Source organism: Pelmatolapia mariae, linkage group LG5 (genome assembly GCF_036321145.2).
Source record: "Pelmatolapia mariae isolate MD_Pm_ZW linkage group LG5, Pm_UMD_F_2, whole genome shotgun sequence".
Taxonomy (NCBI): Eukaryota; Metazoa; Chordata; class Actinopteri; order Cichliformes; family Cichlidae; genus Pelmatolapia; species Pelmatolapia mariae.
Genome location: NC_086231.1, coordinates 17017386 through 17041709, shown reverse-complemented (window position 1 = coordinate 17041709; position 24324 = coordinate 17017386). Strand labels below are relative to the sequence as shown.

The 24324-nt window shown below is 41.4% G+C and overlaps 1 protein-coding gene across 3 annotated transcripts in view; it reads left to right on the top strand.

Annotated features, from left to right (window-relative positions):
* foxj3 (forkhead box J3) overlaps positions 1 to 16915 on the top strand; it is an 82555-nt gene extending 65640 nt beyond the window's left edge. For 2 of the 3 annotated variants that reach the window (XM_063472977.1, XM_063472978.1), the window contains exons 4-12: positions 1329 to 1412; positions 2897 to 2998; positions 6762 to 6890; positions 8824 to 8998; positions 10834 to 11346; positions 12723 to 12824; positions 13378 to 13569; positions 15376 to 15477; positions 15621 to 16915. In XM_063472977.1, coding sequence (XP_063329047.1) covers positions 1329 to 1412; positions 2897 to 2998; positions 6762 to 6890; positions 8824 to 8998; positions 10834 to 11346; positions 12723 to 12824; positions 13378 to 13569; positions 15376 to 15477; positions 15621 to 15733 — 1512 coding nt within the window. In that variant the 3' untranslated portion in view covers positions 15734 to 16915. The remainder of the gene's footprint in view (positions 1 to 1328; positions 1413 to 2896; positions 2999 to 6761; positions 6891 to 8823; positions 8999 to 10833; positions 11347 to 12722; positions 12825 to 13377; positions 13570 to 15375; positions 15478 to 15620) is intronic. The other variant, XM_063472979.1, reaches the window with a different exon arrangement.
* The last annotated feature ends 7409 nt before the right edge of the window (positions 16916 to 24324 follow it).

Sequence of the window (24324 nt, the reverse complement as noted above, 5' to 3'; positions counted from 1 at the left end):
TCTTTGCATATAACAAGGGTTTTGCTGTGTTTTTTGTTTTTTTGGGTTTTTTTTTTAAAGCAGCCTGTATCTTATGCTGATTGTGCTGTGAATCCCCCCCCCAGGAAAATACTAATTGACCCCAAAGCCTCACACACATATGAAGAGTTATAATTTTAACCCCTGATGAATATAGACCAAGCCTGGATTTTTATTTTAACAATCGCAGCAGCGATTTATGCAAAAATGGCAGATTTGCTAAATTTAACAAGAGCAGGCTATTGTGTATGCTGCATTATTGTATAGATACTTGAAATACAGCTTGTTCCGTGGCCTCTCCTGTTGTTTAGAGAATTTCTTATAGAAATATCAATTATTCTCTCTGCTAAGGAAGTAATTTTAAAGGTCCTGATCTCACTTTCTCTTGACAATTGAGATTTTATCGGGGGTCATATGAAATATTAAAAACAAATTCAGAACTCGCGGGGCCTTAGGGTAAAAATCTCATTTTTAACAACTGCAAGCAGCGTTGCTGTTGGCTTCGAGGAGGCACACCATTGAAAAATAAATTAAATGGGGCGAATGCAAAGATAAATAATGCAGCCTGGTTGTGGAATTACGAGCTGCAGCCCCAGAGCCAGCCCCAACTGTTCTCTCCTCGATTAGCCTTTTGTAGACCTTAGAAGAAAGCAACACGGCAGGGCTAGCGCTGCCTCCATTCCCGGGCTGAGGCGGGATCCTTCATCCTTGGCAGCAGCGCTCTGACTTCACTACCTGAGGCTGAGGAAGTACAGCTTCAGGAAAGGCTTAGCATTTCACCACCACCAGCTGCCCTCACCAGCCTCTCATTGAGGAGCAGCCTCAGAGGAGGAAAAGCCAAGGCTTTCTTGCTAACAAAGCCCACCCACACACCACTCAGACTCTTAACACATAGCTATCAACTCAAATAAAGGCTCGGGCTGATAGGACAGATTTTAACAGAGTGTATGAGGCCCAAGAGTTCTGAATATGCAGGTATATTTCAGTGCCAAAAATGTTTGTGATATCAGAGTGGAAATGTCTTAATCCTGATTTGTTTTTTCTTTCGTTTGTTTGTTTTCCTTTTTTCCCATTTTTAGTCTGACTTTTTTCCTGACTTTAATGGGTATTTGACATTTAAGAGGTGGGCTGTAAAGAAGGGAATGACATGAAATTCTGGGGTGATGTGTGACAAGAGTCCCAAGCCAGACTCAAACCATCAAAGTTGCATGCTCTGTAACCATTCAGCAATGAATGCAGGGGAATTTCTGGGCTATCATGTGAGAAAGCAGTCTGTTTTATCAGCTCATGGGCTTTTCTTTTGTCTGCAGGGCTCTTACTGGGCCATCGATACCAACCCAAAGGAGGATGCTTTGCCTACACGGCCAAAGAAGAGGCCGCGGTCTGGAGAGCGGGTGAGTCTGATAGGAGAAACTTAACATTCTCTGCAAGAATATGCATTTTTTATATATATATATATATACACACACCCTTCTCCTGCTTCCTTCTTGTTAAAGCTTTAATATCTGTGTGGTTCAGTATATATTTTTTTTCTGTCTTTACCTTGCATCTGCCTCAGTGTTGTTTTCCTTTTGCCCTTCTTTCTCTCCCACTTTCCCTTCACTCTTTCTCTACCACTTGCAGACGTGTACACACACACACACACACACACACACACACACACACACACACACACACACACACACAGACTCAGTAGGAGTTCATATCCAGACTTTATGTAACTACCTCTTCATGCTGCTTCGCTAGCCTGTCATGAAGTGGGCTCCTTATTAATAAACTATGCCTCAGGCAACCATTACATACATTACATTTTGCACTCACTTTTTTTAACAAACATCAATTAATGCAGAACTGTGTGCAGCGGCTATTCTGAGCGGGAGCTTTTGTCTTTAATTATGCATGAGCTTCATCCGCCCGTTAACGTACGGCTGTACAGGTTTTTACTGAGCTGCTCAGATTGACCTGGCCCTTGGGCATCCCAACACAGGGGGCTCTTGTCTCTTCCTTCTCCACAATGTGGCTGACCAGAGGCTACGATGAAGAGAAATTCCCCAAGCTGGCGAGGGAGACTCATGTGCACACGCCACACACACACACACACTGTTGTCTCTACCAGACACATACACAAGCACATAGACTCCATTAAGCTTAAAATGCTGTTTATGTAGTTGCCTCACGGCATCCAAATACTATCAGATTCATTCAACAAACTGCGGTATTGCAGGTGTGTGATCTTAGATACAGCAAATACACAAAGCGTACCTTGTTTTTAGTGTTTTTGGTACCTTTGTTTTTTGAGTGTGACACAAAAGAACACACAAAGCGAAGAGGACTCTGTTTTCTGTTGGACACGTAAACTCCCCCCCCCCCCCCAGTTAGACCCTGCCTGTCTACAAAGGTTTCCTTGAAGGGTCTCACACAGTGAAATTGAGAGTTTGTGAAATCTCATTTATGTTTAGCATGAATTGGCAGCCATTCCTCTTACAGTAAGCAGTTTTGGGAGACAGCCACAGCAGAGTTATCTCTCACAACAGTGTATCTATACTGCAAGACAAGGGGTTGCACGTGTGCATCAATATGGTATGTGTGTTTGGGCGGGAGGTGACGGCGGGGTTTGGGGTTTCAGACCTATTTTCTTTTTAGTTTTTTTTTTTTAAGTCCTAAATCAAGTTGTTTCTCTGATGTATCATAGAAGCGGCTCTGTTTGTTTTTTGTTTTCAGATCTCGCAGATGGATATGAATGTGATAGCAGCATGAAATTTGTTAGCAGCTTTAATACAGGTTGCTCCTGCAGTAGTGGGATCTCGTGTGTTTAATAATTGGATTACGTTGACTTCTTTTTTGTTCTGCCTCCACTCCCTGCCCCCAACCCCCACAGGCTTCCACGCCGTACAGCCTAGAGTCAGAGTCTTTGGGGATGGAGTGTATGATCTCTGGAAGTGCCTCTCCAACGCTGGCAATCAACACTGTGACTAACAAGGTACTACAGCCAGCAATCCAGCCTCCAGCTCCAACACACACCTGGCTACACGGCTGCACCCTGACCCCACCCACTTCTCCAACCACCTACAGCACTATTCCCCACAGAGACAGGAGCACTTTTGTGAAGGGGAGATGCAGGCGCGCACACACACACTTTCACACGAGCATATGCTCATGTGCCTAAAGCTTCTCTTCATCACAACCCACACCAAAATACACAACTATGTGCCCTGCTGTACCTTTTTCCTCTACAACAACAGGCAGCAGGCTCTTGTTATCTTTAGTGCGGAAATATGATGCTCACACTGGTGCTTGCCTTTGCAACCTGATAGACTGCACGCAGTCTTGTGCACATTTGGAAACAGAATACTCCACATGCTGCATGGGGTTTCTGTATTCACACCTGTAGTGCAGGTTGACGCCCAAAAAGTTGTTTTCTCACCGAGTGACCACTCTACAGGTGACCACCCCGGCTGCTGGCTCCGTCTGCTCTCCGTGGCTTTTCTTTTCTTTTTTTCTTTTTTTAGTATCCGTAAAAACATGGAAACACTTGTACATCATAGAGCAAAGCTACAGGGACTGCTAGCTGTTAGCTCTGAGTGTGCTGCTCACTCTGAAATTTAAATAGGCTTTTTAACCTTAAGCTCTCATCCTCTGAGCCCAGTGGGGGCAGCTCTCAGGAGTACTTTTAAAAAGCCTACAAGAGTCGCTTATTCATTTACTGCAAGCATTACAAAAAAATGTGGTTTAACATGAACAGCGGTGTTCACAGAAAAAATGAGTTAGTGCTTGTGTGACAGAGGCTCTTACGTTTCAAGGTAAAGGCAAAAGTCTCAGCATATTTCTGCGTGTGCTGTAATTTTTATGCATGCACATTTATGTTACAAAGCGTTTCTGCTTGTTTTTAGGAGCGTGTCGGTGACAAATACCTAGGGGCTGTTTCTGTAGCAGACAGATTCATTGGCCAAAGTGTAGAGACAGATGACCCTTTTCCTGTTTGATTACTACAGACAAGCACTTTCCACCGATCTCCACCACCAGCCGCTGCATAATAAGGCCCTAATGTTAAGAGCTGACAGTTAAGTCTGGATCCCTGCCATCGAATACCTCCAGCCAAATAACTTAGACGAGTAATAACCGACATGCATAAAAATGACACCCAAAACAACAACAAAATTAGCTGGGCGATTTCAAGGCAGTTTTGTCTTCTTTTGTTCATTTGATTGTGACAAAAAGTGTTATGGCGGTAAAGCGAGAAGAAGACAAAGTGGAATAGCAACAGATCTGAGGTCTGATGTCCTCAGAGAGAGCTTGTTTCTCACTGTCTTACACTGTAAACACACAACAGGCCACGCCTCTTTCGGTGCAGCATGCCAAGCCACAGGAATTCCCTCTCTGTTTTTTTTTCTCCTCTCTCTCTCTTTCTATTCTAGTCTCTCTCCCTCATATTCCCGCCTTCTCACATAGACCAATGGGAGAAGCTGGCAGGACGACTACTGAACCAGCAAGAATCTTCTGTCTAGCATTCCTCACACGATTGTACTCCCTCTCTCTCTTTGGTGTCTTTCTCACGCAGACTCAGACTTTTCTTTGCCCCCCACCAAAGATTGTGTTCTGAGATAATCCTAAACACTGGCATTAAAGTGACAAAACTTTGGCACTAATGTGTGGATGATCGAGAAGGGGCAGGGACAGATTGTTGGAAATATGCTTGCTAATGAATAGTTCTTCTTTTCCTCTCATCTCCTTCATGCATCTCCATACTCTTTTTGTGTCTCTTCCTCTGTCACCTTGTGTCTGTGCAATCATGCATGGAGGAATTGTGCCGAACATTGGCTGGCATTGTTGGAGACACCTGGGCTTTGATTTCATAATCCATGTCTCATGCACCAGATTAGGCCCCCATGTAAAAGACACCTCTGGCTTTTTACTTAATTCACTGCTAAGAATAGAACTCTGACTCGCTTGCCTGCTAGCCGTACACAGTTTTTACTGTGGAGCTGCTCCTGCCTGTATGAACACGCTTGCCTCGGCCTCTGTGTGTTTATGTGTGTTCTTCTACCTTTGTGCACGTCCGTTGCTGTAGCAATGTATGTCTATTATATGTTACATGCTTCTATGTATGTGGGTGAGACGCGACTGGGTGTTAGCCTGCGACGGTGCGTGTTTGAGTAGGCGTCTTCACTCAGAGGACTTGGTGTTGGGTGGGGGGGGGGTCTGGGTAAACCACAGAGCAGTGAGGTTTTTGAAATCATCACACTTTATGGTTGAATGGTGTAAAAATAGATTGTGGTGAGAGACTTAAGGCTAAAAGCTTGTTTTATGACTTCATTACACATAACATTTATATATCTGTGGCACGCTGTTTTTGATTAGCATTGTAGGGCTGATTTTGTAGACGTGCTTAAGCCTTCAGTCTTAGCTGCTCATTGAGTTCCCTTTTGCGCTAATGAACGCTGGAGCCAGGCCCACACTGAGTGGAAGAAGGCTAGAGTTGCCTAATGAGCTCCTTTTACCACCCCCCTGTTGTCCTCTCCCTCTGCCTCACCCCTCTTCCTCGAACAGTGTTCTCTGGATTTAGCATTTGCGCTGTTCAGTTGTGTTGTTTTTTTTTTTAAATTGCACTATTTCTATCTCATTCTATCAGTGCAGAAGCCAAGCTCCATATTAAAGGCTTAATATGATCTGAAGCTCTTGCTCTGTGCTCTGGATTCGCACCAACATATTAGTCAGCCGGCCAATCAGTCAGAGAAGCGAAGACTGGTCAGGGCTGCCTGAATTTCCTCACCTCCTTGGGGCCGCTGTGGTGCCACGCTGTGGCTCAACAGAAAGACAAGAGGCTTCAGTCCATTGCTGCTGCTACTGAGAGGCAGGGTGCTGGACAAGCCGGGCCAATCTGCCTGCCTGAAGGCTACTACAACTGCTGTTTCATTGTGCTCAGCACAGAGCTCACTCTGTTGAGCAGCAGTGATGAGCAGAAGCCACCATGCTGCACTCACACATGGACAGGCACACACAAATCTGAGAATGCCATGCCTTCTTCCACTGCAACACCACCAGCGTATTACTGCCATTCCTTTCTCACCAAACAAAACTCAGCACATGGGATGGTCTCTGTGGGTGTCATTATATTCATTATCTGGATTATTCTTCTTACTACTGTCTTAATTGTCTGACGGCACACTTTATTTGGGGAATGGCGGGAGGACTAAACCCTGTTAGACGATAATTAAGATTGTCGTCCTGAAGTGCCTCGGCTAGTTTCGCTCCTACATTGAAAGGTCAGTGTCTCGGCTGCACTGAAATCCTTTGTTAGCTGTCCCAAACGGATTTGCGCTTGGTGAGCAGATGTGGCTGACATCGCCAGTAGCATGACCTTTAGTGATGGGAATGTCTCAGCTGTCTCCAGACCCCTTAACACATTCAGATGGAACCCCTTAGTGACTGCGGAGGGTGTTGAGCAGCACCCTGTGTCTGTCTCTCTCTCACACTCACACACACACACACACACATGCACGCAGTAAAGCGAAAAACTATTCTGCAATTATGACATGCTGTTGCATGCAGCACACACACATCTCCTGGCTTCACATTCCCACTTCTAATATCATTAAACTGCACACCAACATTACCTTTCACACCAATTTTCTTCAAGGAATGCTGACAGTAAGAGTGCATTTATTTGTGTAGTTGGGTTTTTTTTCTTTCTTTTTTTTTTTTTATAAGACATCAAGGCTAATGCACATGTGTATGCGTTTCAGGTGGCGTTGTACAACACAGACCAGGAAGGGAGTGATAGTCCAAGAAGCAGCCTTAACAACAGCCTGTCTGATCAGAGTCTGGCCTCCGTCAATCTCAACAGCGTGGGCAGTGTGCACAGCTATACACCGGTAAGAACAAGGATGAATGTTGTTGAGAGAATTGTAGTCATATTTTATGGATTCAGCACTCTAAACATAATCTTAAATGTTCTCTTGATTGCAAAGTTTAACTTTCACATTGACTAATTTAGAAGGGCACTAAAGATAGACAAGCTCTACCTCCCCTCCTAAAAAACAAAAAACATAAAACATCAAAAGTTAATGAGACCTGGGTTGGTTGATTCAAACAGCCATAAAACAAGAGGAAACACCCTCACCTGCAGCAGGGTATTTAAAAAAAAAAAAAAAAAAAAAAAAAAAAGAGCTTTGGAAAAATACAGCAGCAATTTTATTCCCTGCACTGTACAGTCTCAGGAAATGCATTTTTCTTCTGTGGTGTTCATGCACCACCACATGATCACCAAACACCTGCAACAAAAGAATGGGTTGCTACCCGCTCCCTGAGCCAGTCAGGCTTGATACAGATTTGACGTGGGCTGCGTCTTATTCAGGTTGACCTAAGCGGAGCCATAAAGACCTCGGGTTTATTTGCAGCAATTAATCTGCATCGTTCATGGGAACAAAGAAAAAACAATAAAGGTGCCAGGGCAGGTTGTTCCTGCTGTTCTGCAAAGAGTCAATAGTGTAGAACAGTGGGATTTTTTTTTTGTTTGTTTCTGGCTCTTACTGAATATTTGTAATGGGATATTTATATAAATTTGGTGTAATTGTTGTTTTTTGAGCACTAAGCACTTACAGCCAAATGATAAATTGTCATTGTGTTCATATTTTTCCAAGCCGTAGGAGAGCCACAGTCGCTAAATGAATGAAAATGAAACACTGCCAGGCTTAGAAAGTGTACTGTATCCCATATTTTATCTGCTCAGAAAGTCCCTGGAGGCTTTCTTCAGAGGAGCCAGCCGTAGACGGTAATAGACCGAGGTTCAGGGTGGACATGAGCTGGAGTACAACATCAGGAAGGGGGTTAAGGGAAACAGAGAAAAATGTGCACGCTCCTGGAACCCAGACAAAGAGAAGTGCTTCCTCTGATGTCCTCCCACCAGAGATGCCCCCTCTTTGGTGTGGTCCTCCTGCATCCTAGAGCGCTCCGTGCTCCAGGCGCTGGGCATCGATCGGCTCAGCCTGATGGATGTGCTCGCTCTCTCTTCTCTGTCTCTCTCTCACTCTCACACACAGCCAAAGCAGCAGCTCGCAGTAAACACTCCGGCTTTATTATCACCTCTTCACTCTTAGCCTTGCCAGTCTGTGAGCCATGCGCTTCAGCAGCGTGCCCACATATTGGAAGAGGAAGATGTTATGATCAAAAATTGGACGTGAACTCTCTTGTAGTGCTAGCCCACAGTGGTAACAGGTCAGGTCCTACTTTGTGAAATAACCATGGTTTTGTGTTGCTGCACTTGCTGTGGTGAATCTCATAGATAAATTCTTAGCTGGAGGGGACGCTGCTTGCTGTCTCACACCCAGGGGCAGTGCATAACATTGACTGCCCACACAAATACATGGATAAAATGGCTGCTTATTTGTACAAGGTATTGCTATTGATTTTGTTTTAAATACATTTTGCTTAGCCACCTGAGTATTGGCTTTGTGTCCATTCGAGTTGCTCTCTTAATGTTGTGTGAGCCAAGGCGGTAAGCACTGACCTAGATTGTTGTGCTTCGCGTAATTGTTCTTTATATGTAACATGACTGACACCCTTTCAGGCGGAAATAGACATTGTAGCCGTCACTCCTCAGAACAATTAAACCATCCATGTGTTTGAGAACTGCTTTATATTTGATGCGGTTCCTTGATAAGGTGAGCATGGTGTGGGTATCTTTGAAAAGTACAGGTGCTCCTCTACAGTAATCCCTGTAGCTTATACCTTAACCAGTGAAACATCAAACAAAGTGTTGGTCACTTTTGTAACTCTTTGCTGTCGTTACTCTCTTCATTTGTCCAGGTGACCAGTCACCCAGAGCCTGTGTCCCAGTCTATGAGCCTCCAGCAGCCCCCCCAGTCCCAGTATAACATGCCAGACAGGGACAAGCAGCTCTTGTTCTCAGAATTTGAAGATCTCAGTGCCTCCTTCCGCAGCCTTTACAAGTCTGTTTTTGAGCAGTCCTTCAGCCAACAAGGTAAGTGGGCTCACGGGAGCATCAAGTGGAAACCTAATAGAGGGCCTAAGCTTCAATCATCAAGGAACAGGATGATTCTCAGAACGATTTTCCTAATGCGGGTTTGTTCTTAACAGCTGGGGCTATAGAGAGTCTTTAGGCACTAATGAGGTTTACAAAGAATTGAGCAGGTTTTCAAACAGGCTGACGAGCCTATAGTGGAAATCTATACTGAGTATTTTCACGATCTTCTGCCAGAGAAAATGTAAAAACCACCTCATTTAATATACAAAAGCAGAGTCTGAGAGTCTGTGTATTTCATTAACCGACGCAGGCTTTATTCTCCACATTATGTTTCTTCACGTTAGATAAATGCTGTCTGCATCTTGTCACATGTCAAGTTTTTCACGTAGGGTATGTTTCATCAGATGAGTGGAAGAGGTTGCAGGCAGCTTAAGGCCTCAGTAAATCTGTTGGATTTGAGGTTCATTTGTCATAATGATGGGGAATTTGTATCATATAATACACGGTGTTGGATAGAGCACAGCTTTGCAAACGGCTGTGAGTCCCTGCAGAACAAAAAGCAGTTTTGCTTGTAATCTGATTGACTGATAAACATGGAGCACTTGACAAGCGAGTTATGAGCAAAGTCGACTGAGCTTTCTGTGTATAACCTACTTTCACAAATCAAATGCATTTCATGCTAATGTTTTCAAAGAGTTCCTCTCCTTTAATCTATCATCTATGTTTCATTAGTTGAAAGTTGTAACCTTTTTTTATGCGCATAAAAGTGAAATCTCTTAGTCAGACAAGCTCTAGCAATTAAAAAGCGTAAATAATCGAGCTAGAGGATTTCACACTCTGCCGCTGTAGACAGTGAGCTAATTCACTGGCTTTGATAATAGGTAATGAGCTCGCATTATTATTCTGGTGCCGCGTTAATTGCTTTCTGTATTTCCCTCGTTGGACAATGGGCTTTCTGTGCCGATAAGAGATGCACCTTTGTCACCCCTGCAGTGAGTGTTACGTGCCGATTGTGGAGGTGCAGGGCTGGAGTCAGCTCTAAAAGCACTCCAGTGAAATAGGTTTACTGTGCCAAAGCTGTGAAGGACAGTGCCTCTTACGACCACTCCCAGGCACTCAGATGATTGTAGTTGGGTGTGCAGATGTTCATGCTCCAGTCATGTCTGCGCAGCGGCACGATGAATCTGTCAAAGACGGCGTAGCTGGAGAAGAGTGTCGACGGCAACTCGAGACAGCGAACCTTAGAATCAAAACTGGTGCTGAGTCATTCCCTGACACGATAAAATGGCAGCTGGCCTGTCTCACTACTTAAATACAGGAGGCCCCTGTCCCATTACTGTCAGATGCTAAGACTGATGACCTGAAGTAGCTGTTTAAACATGTGATGGCTCCCGACTCTTATTTGTATTTGTGCTGAAGTGCCTTAAATGCATTCGATCCTGAAACCATGCGAGTGCATTTGTTTGGAAAATTAGTAGCAGCTGGAGCTACGGCTAAATATAGTTTCATTATAAATTAATTTTCCATTATTTTTAGATTTAGTGATTCCCAGGGGCCAGGGTAATGTCTACAAATTGCTTTTTGCTGTAATAGAAAATGGTCCAAAATCTAAACATGGTGATGAGAAACATATAAAAGCAACACATCCTCAAAAGTAAGAAGCTGAAACAAGTACCTAAGTAAAAAGTCAAATTATATTGAGTTAATTGTTGAAATTTTGTTTTTATAATTTTCCTTGTTCCTGCACTGATTGTCTTTGTTTTATTGTAAATACAATTAAAAATTAATTGTGTTAATAATTCTTTACTTTATTGATGTGTTTTATTTTTCAGGTCTGATGGGCATACCGGCAGATTCCTCCCAGCAGACCCACACCTCCTGCTCCTATCAGCACTCCCCCAGTGGCACCATTAGCTCTCAGAACAGCCTCTCAAACAACCAGTCTAACAACCACCCTAACAGCCACTCCACCAACAGTGGTCAGGTTCCCTTGTCCCATCCTGCCCAAGCCCACCCTGGCCACGGCTCGCCCCATGCGCAGCACCTCTCGCAGCACGGGGGCCCTCACAACCAACACAACCAACACAGCCAACACGCCCAGCACAGCCAACACAGTCAGCACCCACAGCACCAACAGCACTCCCAGCATCCTCAGCATGCTGCGCACTCCCAGCACGGGCAGCATCCATCGCAGCACCAGTCCCACAGCCAGCACCCGCAGCAACATACGCCACACCCCTCTCAACACACACAGCACAGCCAGCACCCTTCTCAACATGGACAGCAGCACCAGAGCCTCTCCCACCAGCCCCATCCTACCCAGCAACAAATGGCCTGCAACACAGGTAAGGCCCTCTGTCTGTCACTTGTCTGTGGACCCAGCATCGCCTCGTGTTGTTCACTCTTCATCCTGTCCATCACGCAAACCACATGTAAAGCAAAGACGGCGTGCTCACAGCTGAATTGGATTTCTTATCGGTTCTCTTTTTCTTTTTTTTTCTTTTTTTTTTTTTTTTGTAATAAAGCACTGAGAAATTGTTTTAGATGCTGAAGACTAAATCATCTCCTGATTTATTATCTGTGCTGTTGAGAACAAAGCAGTGCTGAAGCCGCTGATTTCTGCAGCCTGTACAGTCACCTGGCACCTCCTAGTGGCCACACCACAGCACTGAACTGTTTAACAGCCCCCCAAAAAAGGTGTTTTATATTTGGCATTGACTTCTTATTCATTTTTCGGAAAAAGACTGCCAGCAAAACCGAAAATGTGACTAAAATGACCTGACCTTTATGTGCAGACAATATTGTTGTTGTCAGGAAATAATGGCTTGCCATCGCCAGACAAAAGCTGTTTTCACACAATGCACCCTTCAACCTTTTTTCAACATTACCCAACAGAGCTCCTTTTAAGACTGCAAATGTCCAATGCAGTCTGATCAGACATTAAATGATATTTTTTTTGTATGTATTTTTGGAGCGTAGTGGAGAGAAAACAGGAAAACTGGGAGAAAGGCAATAAATGGCTACGGGGCAGATTCAAGCCTGGGCTTCTGCATTAACCTTTTAGCAAACGAGTCACATGCTCAGCCCTGTGAGCTTAACCTACACCCCAGACATCAAATAGTCTTTAACCTGCTATCTCTCTATTACAATATCTCTGTGAGCCCGGAGCAAGTAGTTATTCTGAAAATCCTGAGCAAGTGGGTCATCATGTGTGCTCCCTCACTGTAGCCTTTACCCAGGCCACACCCTGTCCTAAACCAAACAATGAGACTCTCCTTATGTGTACTCAGACAGCTGCTCAAATCTCGTTCTTCCGATACTGTCCAGAGTTCATGTGTGAAAACGGCTCAGTCCCCAAAATGTACAGTTGTAACTGTTATCTCACATTTGAGGTTTAAATTCCTCTTAACTGGATAAAACTACAACAGATTAGCACTAAAATGTGTCATGTAGTCATGTACCAGACTTCAGTGTGCAGAGATTTCAGTCCTCATACCACATGGGCCCATATTAAATGGGTTGCAACTGGCCCTGTTCGGTGAGGGGGAAACTCCATTTGAACCAGAAGGGGAGGCAGACACGTTCTGCCAGAGCAAGTGCTTCTACAATTATGACTGAAACTGTATTTGTCCCTGGCGTGAACTTGGCATTGGAACCAAAATCACCTGACTTTGATCTCTTACCTTGTAATGTTACACATAGTATGCTGTGTGTGTTGCAGGTTTACTGTCTGACTGGTACCCAAATCTGGATGCACTGAAAGAAAGCTGTCGTATTGCTAGCAGCTATAACTGGGCTGATGTCGACCTTTCACCTTTCCAAGGTGCGGTTTGGTCACTACAAGTAGATCTCAATCCATTTGCAGTTATTAAATTTGATAAGTGAAGAATTTATAAAAACCTTTTGCTGTCAGATTTACCTCCTGTCTAACATGTATGCAGTCAGAAGATTTAAAGCTAGAAGCTGACAGTACAGTAATGCCCCAGCTTTTGATTGAGTGCTCAAATGTTGACTCTGTGGAGTTGATTACCAGTTTAATTAAACTGAGCTCTTCAATTAAATAACACTGCCTTCAAGTTTAATTACCAAAACACCAAGCTCAGCAGGTCAGTTTATCCAATTACAGTCTAGGATTGCAAGGTAGGATGTTTTTAAATATCACCCACTGAAGGTTACTGACATAATGAATATATATTGCAGCAAAGTTTTTGCTACTTGTTTGTAAATTAGTTTGTCATTTACTAAAATTTATATTCTGTGGAAAGTCAACTGGAGCGGTTTCACACATTTCATTGTCACAAAATTTTATTTTAAGTCAGTAAAGTCCAGCACCACCTGCTTCTCGTGTGCTAAAATGTATGTTTTATCTTCCCAAGGACTGAGAGAGAGCATGAGACAAGCAGAGTTGAACAACTGGTCTCTGGAACCCACCCAAATCGCAGACCTCTGCTCATCCATCAACCAGTTTTTTGCCCGCACTGGCGTGATCCAGCCACAGGGGGCAGTGCAGCCTCCCGTTTGCCATGGCTCCATGCACACCAACAAACCCAGCCAGCACCTCAACGCAGGTTAAACAGCTGATTCTTAACCTTTCAGCCCTAATCAGAGATCATTGTTGGCGTGTAAATGTGCATGTTTGTGGGTCTGAAATGACTATCGACTCAAAAAGAGTAATCTGTATGTTTCCTTTGTTTGGAAATCCAGTAATCTGTGTAATGAAAGATTCATCCAATTATATTTTGACCCTTTTCCTTGATTAGTTTAGTTTGTATTTCATTATACAGTATATGAATGCTTAATTGCTTAAACATCAGCTTTATGAGGAGGTCTTTTTGCCGTTGCACATTAACAATTGTTTATCTGGAAGATTTTTTCTCCTTCCAAGTCGATCTCACAAACAGTTTGCCTGTCTTTAAGGACAAATATAGATTTGTTAGCTATGAACCACTGGTTTCTACACCAATAATAAATATAACTTGACCTTAGAGAGGAAATAATTCACAAATGGATAAAAGTACCAACATTGGCACTAAACTAGGAGAGTGCGAACACTACCCAACCTTATGAACTTTATAGTGTAGTTACATTTAGTTGCATGAGTTATAATGATAACGATGATAATAATAGCAAGCAGCTTGGCAGCACAGTGGTGCATCAGTCGTCTCACAGTAAGAAGGTTCTGTGTTTGAACCTGTCAGAGGACACGCTTGTCAGTTTCATTGGTGATTTTAAAGTGGCTGCTGGTCTAATGATAAATGGTTGTTTCCCCGTGTTAGCCTGTTAAAACAAATACATTTTTTTTTAAAGACACTGTGCCAGGATGAGCGAGCTTAGCCAGGGGTGAAGAAGTCTTCATGCATGGAATAAATTGGCACTGGATCAATCCTAAATGTCTGGACCTAGTTCAATAAGGAGAGATTATCTGGAAGAATTGAAGATGATTTATTGAGATATATACATTTTGATTAATAAGCTATTTGGCGATTAGACTCCAATGAGCAGAACTGAGTCCCAGCATGGATAGAAACTGGGATGGGAGGCTTGGATGGGGCTTTGAATGACCAGGCTGAGGCAGGTATCATGAAAGAGAGTCTGAAAGGAAGAATGACAGACGAACACTGAGATTTAACTGGTGGATGGCAGCAGATGGCTGTCTTTCCCTGTTTTCCCTGTTTGGGCTTTTGGTCTTTTATTGTATGGACTTTACCTTACAATATAAAGTGCCTCTCAATATAAAGGCACTCTATAAAAAAACTGAATGAATTTTGAACCAACTGATTGGTTCACAGAGCGCAGAAAAGAAAATGATTGGACTATTAGGAAGGAGGAAGTGACCTAAAGAATAGAGTAGGAAACACTCAGGAAAATCAGGCAGATGAGTGAATACAGATCTTCCTTATTGAACTTGTGTGTAAGCTTGATTTGTGTTCCTCATAGTGCTATCAGAGGAGTAAAACAGTAATTCCTCAATCTACCTGCACAATGCTGTGTAGTTTAAAATGTAGTTTTACTTGAAACAAAGAAGCTCTGATAAAGTTTTAAGTTGTAAATTTTAATGATTTATTGTCAAAGTTCCTGAAATTTACCCACAATTTAAATTTTGTGGTAAAACGACTGTTTCCTAAAATGGAAATGGTGGCCAAACTGGAACATTTTGAAAGTGGCTACTGAGGATTTTCAAAATAATAGGTCCAGAGTGGCAAACATGCACATTTTGGTGCCTGTGTCCACTCAGTGTTTATTCTCTCCTTATTTTATATGACTAATTTTAGTGGCCTGAACAGATAAGAAGATAAAACAAAGGTTATTTGTCAGCAAAGGTGTTTTCCATCTGGTTTAAAAGATCTTTTAAATAAAGTTTTCATTTTTCTCAGCAGGAAACCTGTACATGGACTCCAGACAAAGTATGTCCATGATGGTTCCTCCAGCATATCCCCACATGCCCCCCATGAGCAGTGCAGGACCCACTATGACAGGTGACATATAGCCACAGCAGAAGCATGGATGAAATTATTCTTCATAACAGTTTTGTTACCTCAGTTTAAATGTTTTGGGTTTTGTTTGTTTCTTTTTTGTTTTTTAAGCACAAACGAACTCTTCCTCTGCTCTTGCTCTCCAGGACACCATGCACAGATGAACCAGCAGCACATGATACCTGCCAGAAACTTCCAGATGCATCGCATGCAAGCTGACGATATCCAGGATGATTTTGATTGGGACTCCATTGTCTAGCTGCTAAAACTGCTTCTCGCAAATACACAGGAGCGAAGGGAGATGATGGAAGCCAGGCTGAGCTGAAAAGGCCGCAGGTGGAGGAGGCCAATGTGGGTGGACTGCAGAAGAACATTTGAGAAGCTTTGGTGGAGAGATGCAGAATTCAGACTTCAGAGTCCTGACAGTTTAAAACAAAAACAAAACAAAACAAAAAAATAAAAGCAAAACATAACTAGAAAATGTTACTTTGAAGACAATCATATTTAGTCGGACATTTTAAAGTGATTGCTTACAAACTTGTGTAGAAGCAAGTTGAACACATTCACGTCTGAACCACGTGCTCCTCAGCCAGCCCTCTCCCCGTCCCTAGCGAGCGGCCTTCCAAAGTCCGAGCCCCCTCCCCCCTCCCTCCTCCCCTCCTCCCCTCCTCCAGCCTCCTGCTCCGTAACCGTTATGTGATTTGAGCGGCGTGTTCAGCTTGTAATTCTTCTCGTGTTGACCTTGGCCTCAGCTGCCTCTTGGATGAGTTTCTCTCTTTATTTTTTCTTTTTAAATTGCTATTTTGTTCTTCTCCTTTTCTTTTTTTTTTTTTTTTTTTAAATGAAACACAAGCCGTCGCTGTGAGTGATGTCATGGTGTTTGTTGGTCACTTTTCGGAGAAAGTTATCCCGCTGTGGCTGAATCGGTGGTTAAAGATAGGTTTACAAAAAACAAACAAACACAGGGTTTAAAATGTGTAACAGGGCTTGATGTTAAACAAACCAGAATAGAAAACAAGAGGGAGATCACGGAAAGTGTCGTGATTTATTTTCTTTTTTTAATGTTTTTATTTGTTTGTTTTGTTTTTTTAAAGCCAGCCAATGTGATCAGTCTCACTGCATTAGACGAGTTATGGGAGTACAGCAACTGTCTTTCTTTATTTATCTGTCCCAAGCACTTCAAGATGAATGAATGAGTGGAAGATGATAGCAGAGAGAAGTCGGATATTGGTCATTTTAAAATTCATTCAGCACAGAGTTGATTTAAGCTCCGTTTGCATCATGTTTGTTCATATTTGGCTCTTCCATTCTCGTTAAACAAGTTTTAGGCTTAAAGTTTGAACAGCAGCTTTCAGGCCAACTTATTACTGAACATTAACGGTACCAATATTTGCATGTTGGTCAGATAACAAGGAGCTGCATACAGTAATGTTTAAGATGTGTGAACTCTAAAGTGTCCTGTTCAGTAAAAAAAAAAAAAAAAACATAGAGGGGGGGAGGGGGGGCGACTGAAACGTCCATTAGATATATTTTGTAAACAAGACATAAGCTGAAGTCTTTAAACGAAACACTTCTACTGTGGAGGATTTAATTGTTAATTTTCTTCCTGAGAGTTAATTGAGTGCATTGTTACTAGGGCTGCCACGATTAGTCGACTAGTCACGATTACGTCTACTATCAAAATCGTCGACGACTGATTTAATAGTCGACGCTTCGTTTGAAGCTTTGTAAGATCCCAAAAGACGCAGGAATAAGTAGCAGGATTTAAGAGTGTAATAACGGACTGAAACAGAAGATGGCAGCACTGCATGTACAAGGATGCCAGCTGTCGTTAAACCCCGAAAAAGAAGAAGTAGCTCTGTCCCAGAATTCATAGCGCAGCCCAGCTCAGTTGTCAACAATGGCGGCAGCTAGTTAGTTTTAATATTACTCTTATTATTCTTTCTGGGTCACAAAATAAACGTTTAACATATTTTCAGGCGAGAATGTAACTGTGTAAACCTCAAATATCTGCTGAGTTTATCAAGACACCACATATTTTCAAAAGCGCTCCGACGTTTTCGGAGACGTCTGTTAACCACTAGCTCGATAGCTAGCCGGGGGCAAGGCTCACTAGAGCCGCTGAGAACACCGGACTCCCGGCAAATCGTTTTCAAACCCACCGCCGTCTTTCGCTACTCAGGTTAAACATGCATAAGTCACTTAGATAACTTAAAAATGTTATTGTTTGGCTTTTTTAGTATTTTATTTGTTCCTGAGTAAATCGGTTTGCCTGAGATTAAAGTTATAGTTTTTACACAGCTGAATAAACGTCAAGCAGACAGCTGGTTATCAGAAGTGTGAGATGCTCGAGAATATACTCCGGTGTCCTGTTATATTTTAGATAGCAAGGAGTTTATTAAACTTCACCGAAACAATCTGCAAATTTCATTAAAATTTAATAAACTATCATCTTGTCTTTATTTTTAGTTAGCACAAACTTTAAACACTTAAAGCTGTAAGCTAATGATAGTTATATAAGAGCAGATGCATGCTGGTGCAATAAGCTGTACGTTTTACGTCCAATGGATGCATGATCTGATTAGTCGACTAATCGCAAAAATAATCGGTGACTAGTCGACTATCAAAATAATCGTTTGTGGCAGCCCTAATTGTTACCTTAGTGTAAGGGAATACAAGGAAAATATTAGTCCAGTTTCAAAGGTACTAAATCGGTCGCTGATTAACGCGCTATCATCATCACTTTATTACCTTGAAATTTTTGCTATTTGCTCAGATTGAGTGTGAGTTTTTACTCTCTTAGCAGGTTGTGATCGAGGGTTATGACCTGATAATGAGCGACTGGCAGATCAGTTTTTTTCTTTTGGAGAGAGCTGGGCTAGGCAGCAGTCGCACAGGCCTAAAGACCGGTCAGAAACTCCCTGGTAACCACCAGTCACTAAGGAAAAATACTTTTTTGCTAGGTGAAATCAGCCACAAATATGAATGCTGTGCTGTGCAGAAAACCTGCTTGTGATTGCTTTTATCACCAGCCGTGATCGCCTGCTGTTTGCACGGAAGACGCCAAGTACTCACTAAGTGTGCGATGGAAACCAGAAATGGAGACCATTTGCTTTCATAGTAAAAGTCTTTTGAAATATGTTTGTTGGGCCTGCAAGGCACAATTTTTGAGTGTTCACAGATACCGCAAAGACTCTCAACTTGTTTGTTGGCGTCTTCCATGCAAACTATGGGCGACCACGGCAATCTGATAACAACCACAGCAATGCTTTTTGGTGGTTTTTGGCGGAGCACCCTCTTTGCAACTGGTTTCACCAGGCGACAGCCAACAACCTCGAGAAATTACTCACCAACTGGTTGTGGAATGCACATTTTTCCATAGTGACCAGTGGTTGCTATGGGGTTGTGTTAACTGGTCTGTAAGCTTGTGTAACTGGCACCTTAATCATAAGCTGCTGAAAGTGGGCTCATATTTACTGGACACACATAAGAGTCTAATTCTGGCAATAAGCATATTTCCTAAATTAAAGAATTAGTCCAAACCATAGATTAAATGTTTTGCAGTTAGTAACAAGTAAACTGTAGAGAATCCAAATGCAATTTGGATAGTAACGGTTTCAGTTCTTGCTGACTTGAAACAAGGTTAGTAAAGTAAATTGTATTTTGAAAAACAAACAATTGAAACGTAACACTGCCTTCTCAAAGAGAAACAAATCTGATCAGCAGAGCAGACATGACTTTCTTTTTCTTTTTTCCTTCTTCATTGTCACTTCTGATGTTTAAATTTTTTGGGAGGATATTCATTTTTTTCTTTAAACTGCCCACAGGTTTTTTTAATAGAGAGATTTTGCTACTATACAATCATAACCGAATGAGAAATGTGACTCATACAGGACGTACAGTATATATGTGTGCTGGTTATAGAGTGTGTGTGTGTGTGTGTGTGTGTGTTTATGTATGTTTGGTTTTATTGTAATTTTAGGGCTATGATTGATTACTGCAATCATCTCTATGCTATCTATGAGCACAAAGCAGATGCACACAGTGCTTAAAGACTAGATTTGACTTAGACTTTTTCTTGGAAAAGGGTTTCTGAAGCACAGAACAGGGAAATCGGTGGTTCTGGAAACCTGTCCACTGTGTCCTGTAACAAGTGGCTCCTTAATCAGACAGGCGCTGAACTTTAGAGACACTATGTTTTTTTCAAGTCCTTTACACACTTTTTGTTTACTCATCTGATTGAAGCTGCAAAGAACCGTGTGGGTCGAGTAATCATTCTTATTAGTTCAGTCATTCATTCACCTATCCATCATTTCACTTTTAGTCTTCCTGACATCTAGAAACAATGAACTGGATTATTTTTGTCCTCTCTACATCTATGACACTATATTTTGGGAAGTTGAAATTGATACCAACCTTAATTAAATATGGTAAATATGAAGCTACCGAGACAGAAATGCTGGTAGTTAACACAATATTTTTGCATTTTTGTACATATTCCCAGTTTATGGAGTTCAGATAATTATTACAGTTGTTTTGCACCAAAAGAAATTTTGCTACTTCTTGTCCAACACCTTTTTTAGAAACGTTTCACAACTTTCTGTCTCCTGGGTTTTGCGACATCATTCATTGCTAATGAAAGATTTGTTGCACTACTTTTTTTTTTCGTAGTTTGCTGTGGTCAAAGGCACTGCAATTTTAGAAATGCCAGCAAATAGAAAAACGCTGCTAAAGCACACAAAACACAACTACAATAGAAAAATGCCACAAAGATTAAAAAAAAAAAAATCTCACGAAACGCAGTGGAAGTGTTTTTGGGACATAGTAATGTGACGAAACAGCTGCAGCAGTGACAAGCTGACAGTAGACGGCTAAGAGTAAACGTGTATCTTAATATTCAATATTAATTGAATTCACATCAGTTTTATATATATATTGCGCCACACAACAACAGTCACCTTAAGGTGCTTTATATTGTAAGGTAAAGACCCTACAATAATATAGATTAAGACCCCAACAATCATACAACCCCCTCTATGTGCAATGACTTGGGAACATTGGGAAGGCAAAACTCCCTTTTAACAGGAAGTAACCTCCAGCTGAACCAGGCTCAAGGAGGAAGGCATTCTGACACAAAAGGCCTGTGGAAGAGAATCCTATAATGAGTCATGTGACACATTAGCTGCATCCTTTTCTCCCTCACAACACCGATGAATCCTCCGCTTTTAAACACGTCTCGGTGCATTCGGCCTGTTTTGGTTTCTGTCACTTCTGCAGCTGATCCTTCACATTATTTTCTCCCTAAAAGCGTTTGCGCTGTGTTTTGAGATTTCAAGATTTTTCTTTGTGCCGGTTTTCTTAAGTTGCAGTGTGTTTGACCTCTCAGGGCCACCGTATAAATCTTCCACTCTGGCATCATATTTACCATATGGACGCGTAATATTCTCATCAAACCTGGCTAGAAAGTGGAAGAGATGTCAAACTATCCCAGAATTTCAAACGATTTCTTCAAGACAGTTTAGCAAGAAAGACTGCAGTAGTAGGCATAGTTTTGATTTTATACTTGGAAGACAATCATGGATTCTTTTTTATGATTTTATGATATTGCGAAATGTTTTTTCTTATTGTGTAAAAAGGCACTTTCAAGTCTCTCTTTTTTTTTCTTTTTTTTCCCCCCAAATTGGATGGTGGAAAGCCATGCTTCTGAATACGTAGGTGTGTTTTTGTTTTGTTTTTTGGATCTATTACCAGCCTGGTTTTATACTGTAGACCTTCTGTTAAACTGACCAGAGCTGCACTGTGCAGAAGAACTTGAGTTCTTTTCTTTGAACTAATAATACTGCCATTAATTATTTTTTTTATTACATTTTTGTTTTTTTAAAATTTCAGCTATTATTTTGTTTTGTTTTGTTTTTTTTCCCCTGCCAGTCACACACCTGTATACTTTTGCATCATTCTTGCCATGTTCCTTTTCTCCCTTTGTTTATCAAATGTCTGCTGATTGTGGAGGATCACTTTATTCAACTGCCGGGAATTTTCAAAATTAGGACTCAGACAGGACGCTTAAGCCACCTGATTTAACCAGTTCATGACTCTTTTGGGTGAGTGTGGGCCAAAGGACTGCAACTGAAGACAGCAGCAACAAAATAAAAACAAAAAAGGAGAATCGTGTTTGTTCTTTGATGATCTTAAGGACCTGAAATGGAGAACATCCAGCGAGCCATTGGTTGGAGTGAAAATGGAGTGTTTCGTTTCTTCCAGGCGAAGACGGTGAACACGTATAGTACTATAAAAGCACATCATCCAACAGGAAAAGCAGAAGATTTGATCGAGCGGATGAAAGGGAAAAGAAAACGGTGTTGACAATGACTGGATCACAATCAGTTTTACATTATGTCTGAGTGAGTGTGTTCGCTTGTGGGAGTTTAAGTTCTATTTTTTTTTCCAAGATGATGATTTAAGTTTTTAAATACCGCTGGACATGTACCTGCCAGAGAGATTATTATTATTATTATTATTATTATTATTGGGGGGGGGAAAGATAATGGGAAAAAAAGTCTTGTTACAAAATGGGAGAGAACTGCCAACATCTACTGCTGATTGGGGCCTGTTTTATTCAGTGCTGGTGTTGTTGTGCTTGTACATATATGTCTTCAATCATCCCCCCCTTCCCTTTTTGTTTTTTTTTCCCCCCTCTTGGGGGTGGGGTATCAAGGCAGAGGGTGGGTCTTATCCATGAATGAGGAAGGGAGAAGAATAGAGTATTTTGTTATTGTCCAATCAGAGGGTGACAGTATGTATATATCTATATTGTATATATGTGATAAAAAAAATGCGTTGGCTTTTTGTGTGACACTACCTTTTACTTGTACTATGGTTCTACATTCAGTGTTTCAGTGTTGATAATATATATTTGGTTTGTGTTTTTATTTTTCCGTTTTTTTGATTTTGTCTCTGTCATTTCTTGTAATTTTTTTTCCCTCCTATATTTGTCTTTGTTTTTGTTTATTGCACGGTTTATTACTTTTGTTGTCCGATGAGGTGACACAGCTACTCTTTGTATTCGTTTAGTGCTGTAAAATAACTCAAGTGTTATTAGAATTGTCGATACCACCGCCCACCCCCACCCCCTTCCCCAATATGCATGAATGGCACTTAAAGAAATAAAATATGGTAACTTCACTGTGGAATAATGTGCTGTTTGAGCTTTTTCTGAAATCTTAAAGCCCATAGGAGATGAGTTCTTTTTATTTACAATAAATAATCTGAAGACATTTGTTTTACTTGCCACATAATTTGAGCAACTTGTATCACTTGTGTCCCAAGTGATACAAGTTCAAGTCAGTTTCAATTATATAGCGCCAAATGACAACATCAGTAAGCCCATTTGACCAAATGGTGACAGTGGGAAGAAAAAAAACTCCCCTTTAACAGGAAGAAACACTCAGTGCATCATGAGAGCTGAACTATCGTCATGTTATGTGCAGAAGTCTCAATCGGACCATGGAGAGCAAAGATCTCCCGGCGCCACCTGTAAAGCCATTCTGTTGTCTTGCTGTTGCCTAACTAGTGCATCTGTAACACACCTGCATTTATATATATCTGTAGTCTCAATGAACACTCACAGCAACATTTTAGCCACATGTTCATACAGTGTTTTATTCTATACACTACCAGGCTCATTTTGATCACCACCACGACCTAACATGCATTTTTGGGGGTCGAAAGCAGGAGCACCTGGAGAAAGCCCACACACTCTCAGCAAGAACATACAAACTCCACAAATCTCCAGCTGGGGTTCAAACAAGAAACCTTCTGCTACACACTGCACCACCATGTTACAATACTGTCATCACTTTTGTTTTGCACCAAAGCAGGTGAACTGCATTCAGATTGGTTTATGCTTCCTACCTGGATGCACTGATATCCATGAAGTTGACCTGACTTGTAATAAAGTGATGATGACTTGATTAATTTTATGAGCGGTGCATAAGCTATGATAAAAGAAATGTAGATGAGAGCAACTTTCAGACACACAGAAACTTCTTTACATTCCCAAAGCAGAACTGTCAGTGTAAAGAGGCCATTGGTTTAATGTGGTCTAAATGTGAAGGGTAGGGTATGCTCATTGCCCATCAAAGTTTTATCATTTTTCAAACTCTACTTCACATCAAGGAAGTTTTAAAGGATGATACATCTTTACATCAAAATTTATGGGAATACCTAGAATTTAAAAAAAAAAAAAAAAAGCTGTACAATTGGCTGAATATTGTATGAGCAGGAAGAGAGTTTCACTAAACAGAGAAAACAAAAATTATTACAGCAAAACTTTATTTTGTATGTAATAAAGTAAGGGAAATTTACTGTTTCTATACGCAACAACAGCACTTAATAGTAGTAGTATGTAAAATAAAAAAATTAAAATTTTTTTTTACTTTTCTGTATACAATGTATAAAATTTCTGTATAAAATAATTACATTTTTCTGTTTTTGTAGCCTAAATTCAATTTGCTCTCTTCATCAACTGTGACAAGACGTCACCTTTTCCACAATTTTCATTTGTCTACTTGTAACCGACCTTTATAGGCGTGCTGGTGTATTCCAGAGTTATTACAGTTTTGCATTTGGTCTTTTTTTTTTAATTATTATTTTAGGTAGGACGTGTCAGAGGCATATAGGTATTACAATAAAAACACTGAAAGCAGTTGGCTCAGTCTTTTACACTTCCAGAGTCTCAATAAATACGTCCATCAATGCCTCATCGCACAAGCTACAATACATTTTTTACCAAACTAGCAAAAGCTTAAACTACGTAACTTTCCTCTGTATTTCAGAATTTTTTGCCATATT